At 49.6% G+C, this 8253-nt stretch overlaps 1 protein-coding gene across 1 annotated transcript; it reads right to left on the bottom strand.

The window, feature by feature from the left end:
- Positions 1-457: 457 nt before the first annotated feature.
- TUBB4A (tubulin beta 4A class IVa) lies at positions 458-7929 on the bottom strand. Its single transcript, XM_075272495.1, has 4 exons — positions 7791-7929; positions 3995-4103; positions 3284-3394; positions 458-2591 (listed from the first exon to the last, which is right to left on the bottom strand). The coding sequence occupies exons 1-4, from the start codon at positions 7845-7847 to the stop codon at positions 1534-1536; spliced, it is 1335 nt and encodes a 444-aa protein (XP_075128596.1). The 5' UTR covers positions 7848-7929; the 3' UTR covers positions 458-1533.
- Positions 7930-8253: the final 324 nt, after the last annotated feature.

Raw genomic sequence — 8253 nt, 5'->3', positions numbered from 1 at the left:
ACACCCGAGCCATGATAAGACTGTTCACACCTGGGTGAGCAGAGTCAGGTTTATGGCTGAGACCACACACAAACACTAGAGGATATTGGAAGTTTACCCAGAATTTCTTCATCTTTGGTGTGTACTGTTAGCCATCCATGCCTACACCACCACCCCTCTGGCATATCCAGACTATATGGAGTGGCAGTGTACGATGTTATACCCAACAGCTGCATTTACTCAGAGCAGCACTAACTGGTCTCCCTCCGCACCCATGTTACCTGGGCTGACACCTAGGGCACAATATGTCAGCGTTAGGGATTGAACATCTGAAGCCTCAGCGACAACCGTGGTGAACTGCACTACCTCTTATACGCCATAGCCTGACTGCTCTAAGTGTAGAGAACCATTCCCTGCAGGATTTGTCTTTCCTGCTCCCCACACCCTCCTCCTCCCCAATCCACAGACAACACAAGAATAGTTTTCGCACAGGCTTTTATTCAGTAGTGTGCAGACTTAATAGCGTGGCTGGGATAAGTGCCGTTATCCTGTGCGACAGGTCCAATGATACGGGTGACAGATTCACAATCACATGTATGTACTCACTTAAACCATACAGACAAAAAGAAATGCAGCAAAAGACGCTTAGGGGGCAGGGGAATGGAGGAGTAATCTGGACACGCAGGATCAGAGACCCTCGTGAGCACAAGGAATGGATCCTTCATAGATTAAAAGGTAAGTGCCACTGGAGGGCGGTATAACTTCCTCCGCACCAGGGGGTGCCAGTTATAACCATGAACGGCTCACCATACCGGTGCAGGAAGAAGTTAGAAAGGCCCATGCCAAATAAGAGGGAGATTTGTGACGACTCATGCACCAAAGCTAAGGTGATGCAGTAGTGTTATAGCATGGAAGGAGAGAAGTGGGCAGATGGCAGCAAGAATTGGGCAGCGGAGCCTCAGAACAGGTATGTATGGGCAAGCTAAAGATGGCAGTGCAAGTAGTCGTGGGGTAAAACGTTACTTTAGCCCCTTCTACAGATTCCTATTCACTGGGGCTGACTGTGCACATGGCACTGCTACAATGGGCACAATCTACAATGCAGAAGATGGGCACGTGGCAGCCAAAGACTGTTCTAGGACAATCACAAGTTACTTTCTGGAACCAGACAAGAACAATTTCACATCCCTCCATGATGAGGAGCAAGCGTCTCTCCAGCTCATGCAGACATATCTGTCAACTTTACATGCTAGATCACAATACCAAGTCATCACAATGGACCGACCGGGCACCGGGGCCTGGGCAGCTACAACAAAAAGAAAATAAAAAAGGGACACCAAGAAGTCTTCATAAACCGTGGAGATACCAGTGTACTGCAAACAGTCATTTTAGTGCATGTTCCAGCTTCATGAGCTATAAAGTCGGGGCGAGCGGGCACCTATTCAGAGGCTCAGCTGGGTCTATTTGGGTGCTGTCCGCTATCTGGTGACGGGACTTAGGATGGCATGATGGGAGGAGGGTTAGCCGTTTTATGAGTAGGTGATTTGTATGGACTTAAGCAACCTCTTCCTCAGCCTCCTCTTCGAATTCTCCCTCTTCTGCTGTGGCGTCCTGGTACTGCTGGTATTCTGACACCAAGTCGTTCATGTTGCTCTCGGCCTCAGTGAACTCCATCTCGTCCATGCCCTCGCCTGTGTACCAGTGAAGGAAAGCCTTGCGCCTGAACATGGCAGTGAACTGCTCAGAGATGCGTTTGAACAGCTCTTGGATGGCAGTGCTGTTGCCAATGAAGGTGGCAGCCATCTTCAGACCTCGTGGTGGGATATCGCACACTGCGGTCTTGACGTTGTTGGGGATCCATTCCACGAAGTAGCTGCTGTTCTTGTTCTGGACATTCAACATCTGCTCATCTACTTCCTTCATGGACATGCGGCCTCTGAACACAGCTGCCACTGTCAAGTAACGTCCGTGCCTTGGGTCGCAAGCGGCCATCATGTTTTTGGAGTCGAACATCTGTTGGGTGAGCTCAGGTACAGTCAGGGAACGATACTGTTGGCTTCCACGGCTGGTCAGAGGAGCAAAGCCAGGCATGAAGAAGTGAAGACGTGGGAAGGGGACCATGTTAACAGCCAGTTTACGGAGATCGGCGTTGAGCTGACCTGGGAAGCGCAAGCAGGTTGTGACACCACTCATGGTGGCACTGACCAAGTGATTAAGATCGCCGTATGTAGGAGTGGTCAGCTTGAGTGTGCGGAAGCAGATGTCATACAAAGCCTCATTGTCTATGCAGTAGGTCTCGTCGGTGTTTTCTACCAGCTGATGCACAGAAAGTGTAGCGTTGTATGGTTCTACCACAGTATCGGACACTTTGGGGGAGGGCACAACACTGAAGGTATTCATGATACGATCGGGATACTCTTCCCTGATTTTGCTGATGAGGAGGGTCCCCATTCCAGAGCCGGTTCCACCACCCAGGGAGTGAGTGAGCTGGAATCCTTGAAGACAGTCGCAGCTCTCAGACTCCTTCCTCACCACATCCATGACGGAGTCCACGAGCTCGGCTCCCTCTGTGTAGTGACCCTTGGCCCAGTTGTTACCAGCGCCGCTCTGACCTGTATGAGGAAAGACAAGGGCTACAGTAAGAACAGAACCTGTAGAGATGCCATGTGTCACCAATACAGCCCCCCCTTCTAGAAAATGGACGTGTACTCTGACCTACTGACTGCAGAAAGACAAGCGCCTTGATAAAGACACCCGGGTGACAGATGTCACATTTACACAGGGAGTGGCAGAGGAAGTGAGAGACGCCGGCACGCCTGTGTACACAGCAGCCTATAATTCAGGACAGGCCATGAATACTAAGTCACTACTTATCTGCATTTATTAGGTGTCATCATTGAGTTATAGGAGCTACCACCCAGGGAGAGGCAATCTAGGAACCCTGCTGAGTTACGTAAGGTGGACCTAAGACCTCAAAGCTGTCCCACTACAGGGACTATACAGTGCTTATAGGGTGCAGAAGGTCAGAGACCCCCAGCAATACCCACACACTGTAGAGGGTCACAGGCTGGGCTTCCCCTTTTAAGTGGTCCCGGATACAACTGCTGTCAGACCCATGATTTTATCATTTCACATCCTTTATGTGCCCGCTGGCCTCCAAGTCTCCTATCAAATGAAACTTATCCAAGACACCAAGATGGGAATGGACACCCTTAAGTGACCAGGGAACAGGACATACAATGACAAGACTCCATGGCAGTAAGTCCTGAAGTCTTCTCCTGCCAGACCCAAACTACGCACTTACCAAACACAAAGTTGTCTGGCCTGAAGATCTGCCCAAATGGTCCAGAGCGGACGGAGTCCATGGTGCCAGGTTCCAGGTCTACGAGGATGGCCCTGGGGACGTACTTCCCTCCTACAAGACAAGTCACCTCTTAATTCAGCTGGTTGAATACATTTCACGTGCAATTTATGTCTGCTGCATTTATCCACCATGCTTTACACTGAAGATTTTGCCTCTCTGCCATAGTACCCCATTTACTAGCACAGTGGATGGCCAGGAGCACCAATGTGCAGGGATATTACCATCAGAGGCTGGGCCCTTTATTCTCAGGACTGGTGGGGGTCCAGGAGACAAATCCCCATAAACTAATATATTATGATGTATAAAGAAACAATTCCATTGAGCAGGCAGATTTATAAGCGACTCCTGTACACCCACCAAGGGGAGGAGTCTGAAGATCAGATACAATGGCCAACATGGGGTAGCCATACTTTAGATACACGTTGGATGAGCCCAGATTACAAAGGGACTGGCCGAACATCTGGTGGTGGGGTTGAAGCTTTAGGAAACTTCGACTTAATGTCCAATGTTTTTGGGGAGACAGTGGCCTTCACCCACACTTAGTCACAAAGCTGAGGATACATGTGTATACAGGTAGATCAGGAGAGTATGGCTGACCAGTATCTCATGTGTAGTGACCCGGGGGTAGGAGGCGGACATGAGCGCTCGTACCTGAGGCCTCATTGTAGTAGACATTAATCCTCTCCAGCTGTAGGTCGCTGTCTCCATGGTAGGTTCCTGTGGGGTCAATGCCGTGCTCGTCACTGATGACTTCCCAGAACTGCGGAGGAAGAGAGAACATTAATACATCACATACATGCGGGCACATATACTACAATGGACAGTCTCATGCATGGCACCATAGAGTGCTGAACAGGGAAGTGGGTCAGTCATAAGACCACTACTCACTTTATGGGGGGTGGGGTGTCACATTCTGGCAGGGCCCAGGGACTGGTGAGGTCACTCACATAAAGGACTACCAGGGACTGCAACTGAACATACTGCAGACACAGACAACGGGTGTGGGGGACAGGTGATGTTTTTTTTACACTGGCCCTGAGCCCCTCTGGAGTTTGGGCAATTCCTGGACAACCCCTTTATAATAGGTCAGAATACAAGAGAACATGTTGGCCCATACCAACCCATATACCCATGGCCATAGTCTCAGTCCATACACCACACACCCATCTGAGTCTATACACACACACACACACACACGATTTACCGGCCTGACTGAGCCAAACAGAATTTCAGTTTAGTCGCGGTCTTGCGGCAAGTGCAGCCAAAACAATGGAAAACACTATGAACCCTGGGGCAAGTTAACCCTAGTGAGGCCAGATTTATCTAGACACATTGCAGGTCTGTGGGTGAAGCGTGGCAGGGACCTCATGCCCACCCTGGGGTATGACAGCAGCACAAGAGCAGGGCATGTACTGTGGGCAAGGGGGCTGGGTGTAGTGGGATAATAACCTAAACAGGGGGCACAGAGCCCATTAGAGGGTTTTATTCGTTTTTGCAGTTCTAATAGGACCAAGATGTTAGACATAAGGGAGAGGTGCAGACGAGACATGAGCTCAGGAGACACCCAGGCTGTCTATACCACAGGAATCCCCAATATAATCCCCCTCCCCCAGATACAGTCACATCGCCTGAGAGCCGCTCCCCTCCCCCACCAGTCACATACAATCCTATGCAGTGTGTCATAGGCAGGGCCCGGCTGTCAGACACCGCAACCAACCGCGCCACTCACCCTCTGCAGGCCTGACAAGGAGAAAGACAAGAAAATGGCTGCTGTAGCTGGAGACCCCCTGGTGTAATGACAGGATATAGAAGTGTATGGAGCGATCACACACAGGGCCTGTCTATATACTGATATACGCAGTCATGGATGAGCTGAACCTACACCAACGCCCTGTAATACGTCTTATAGAAATAACCTCAGGTCTCATCACTGTACACAGCCCTGCTATAGTGACCGCCGCCATGTCCTCACCCCCCAAATAATAATGAGCAGCCATTGTCTGGATCCCTTTCCGTCTACAAGGCGGCGGTGTCATCTGTTTATTGCACAGCAGGCAGTTACGTGGCGGCGCGCTCCCTCCCCAGGGGCACAGGTCCATTTCTGCTCCGTAGGCGTCACCTGACACCGGTGCGGCCAGATCCGGCTCGGGGAGGAGCGAGGATGTGTCGTGTACAGAGAGATTACATGACCGAGCACACGCCTGTGACACCCATACTACACGCAGGTGAAGGTATACAGGGTGAAATACAAGAGGGTGCAGCCCCGGCAGCCATGACACCAGGTATTATCAGTGCACAGAAGCGGCTCCTCTACGTGGCGCTGACATTTCAATGAATGGACAATGGCAGCGACTGAGACAGATCCCCCACCACACCCAGCTGCATTGCTGAGAGGAGAGGCGGCACCGCCATCACTGCTGTATAGTGTGCCAGGCGCAGCAGCCCCCCCCCCCCCCCATTGTATAGGAATGCCAGGATAGAGAGTCAGCTCCGCAGCACAGCCCCCTCCATTATACTGACAGGACAGCACAGACCCTCCACCATTACACTGAGAACAGCACAGGACCCTCCACAGAATAGAGAGTCAGCTCCGCAGCACAGGACCCACCACCATTATTATACTGACAGGACCCTCCTCTCCCTCCATTATACTGACAGATGTCTGAGCGTCAGCTCCGCAGCACCATAAATACAGCTATAGGAAGCCTAGCCAATAACCCAGGGGGGAGGGGCTGTCCTGCAGAGCTGACAATCTATACCACACATCATAGCCATATACTATAGGGAAGTGTCAGCTCTACAGACTGGTCTATCATGTAATAGATGTGTCAGCACCACACCAGTACTACAACCACCATCATCTCCTCATACCATACGATACATAAGTCTATAGACCAGCACTACAACCACCATCATCTCCTCATACCATACGATACATAAGTCTATACACCAGCACTACAACCACCATCTCCTCATACCATACGATACATAAGTCTATACACCAGCACTACAACCACCATCATCTCCTCATACCATACGATACATAAGTCTATACACCAGCACTACAACCACCATCATCTCCTCATACCATACGATACATAAGTCTATAGACCAGCACTACAACCACCATCATCTCCTCATACCATACGATACATAAGTCTATAGACCAGCACTACAACCACCATCATCTCCTCATACCATACGATACATAAGTCTATAGACCAGCACTACAACCACCATCATCTCCTCATACCATACGATACATAAGTCTATACACCAGCACTACAACCACCATCATCTCCTCATACCATACGATACATAAGTCTATAGACCAGCACTACAACCACCATCATCTCCTCATACCATACGATACATAAGTCTATACACCAGTACTACAACCACCATCATCTCCTCATACCATACGATACATAAGTCTATAGACCAGTACTACAACCACCATCATCTCCTCATACCATGATACATAAGTCTATAGACCAGCACTACAACCACCATCATCTCCTCATACCATACGATACATAAGTCTATAGACCAGCACTACAACCACCATCATCTCCTCATACCATACGATACATAAGTCTATACACCAGCACTACAACCACCATCATCTCCTCATACCATACGATACATAAGTCTATAGACCAGCACTACAACCACCATCATCTCCTCATACCATACGATACATAAGTCTATAGACCAGCACTACAACCACCATCATCTCCTCATACCATACGATACATAAGTCTATACACCAGCACTACAACCACCATCATCTCCTCATACCATACGATACATAAGTCTATACACCAGCACTACAACCACCATCATCTCCTCATACCATACGATACATAAGTCTATAGACCAGCACTACAACCACCATCATCTCCTCATACCATACGATACATAAGTCTATAGACCAGCACTACAACCACCATCATCTCCTCATACCATACGATACATAAGTCTATAGACCAGTACTACAACCACCACCATCATCTCCTCATACCATGATACATAAGTCTATAGACCAGTACTACAACCACCATCATCTCCTCATACCATACGATACATAAGTCTATAGACCAGCACTACAACCACCATCATCTCCTCATACCATACGATACATAAGTCTATAGACCAGCACTACAACCACCATCATCTCCTCATACCATACGATACATAAGTCTATAGACCAGCACTACCACCATCTCACCATATAACACATTACAGCACTACAGGCTACCATCCCCCATAACACATGGCAGCGCTATAGACCAGGGCTAGTCACCCATCATGCGTTACCTCGTCTAGAGCCCCATTCACACTGCGGCTGTCAGTATACGGGCCCCCGCCCCTCCGTATCTCACATACGTATCCCACATTACGGAAAATAGCAGCTCCATCCAGCCCCACCCACTGATGGCCTCACCTTGGCCCCGATCTGGTTGCCGCACTGTCCCGCCTGCAGGTGCACGATTTCCCTCATGTCTCCGGTCTTGTGTTATTCCAGTGATTACCGCTGTCTGCACCGAGTCCCGAACCTTCTGCGCGGCCCCGACTCAGTGCCCGCGCCTTTTATACTCAGTGACGTCAGCTCTACTGGAGAGGCGTGGCTAGGGCGTGGTTACCGAGGGCCATGTCAAAAGCGGGCAAAATGAAAGGGCGGCAGCCATCTTAGATCAGGACTGAGTGCCTACAGAGCGGCCATTTTCCTTCATGTCAGGATGCCCACACATGCCATTGCTTTATTGGCCCGGTTTTATTGCGCCTCCTTGTGGTTTAATGAACGCTGTATACAGACAATGTCAGGTGTCATTACGCCACCAGGTGGCCAAATATATGCAGTGCCACAAATAGTACCTGCCACAAAAATGTAAAACCTATATTCTGTG

This window comes from Leptodactylus fuscus, chromosome 5 (assembly GCF_031893055.1).
Source record: "Leptodactylus fuscus isolate aLepFus1 chromosome 5, aLepFus1.hap2, whole genome shotgun sequence".
NCBI lineage: Eukaryota > Metazoa > Chordata > Amphibia > Anura > Leptodactylidae > Leptodactylus > Leptodactylus fuscus.
The sequence above is the reverse complement of the archived record's forward strand: the minus strand, read 5'-3'. Positions and strand labels throughout refer to the sequence as shown.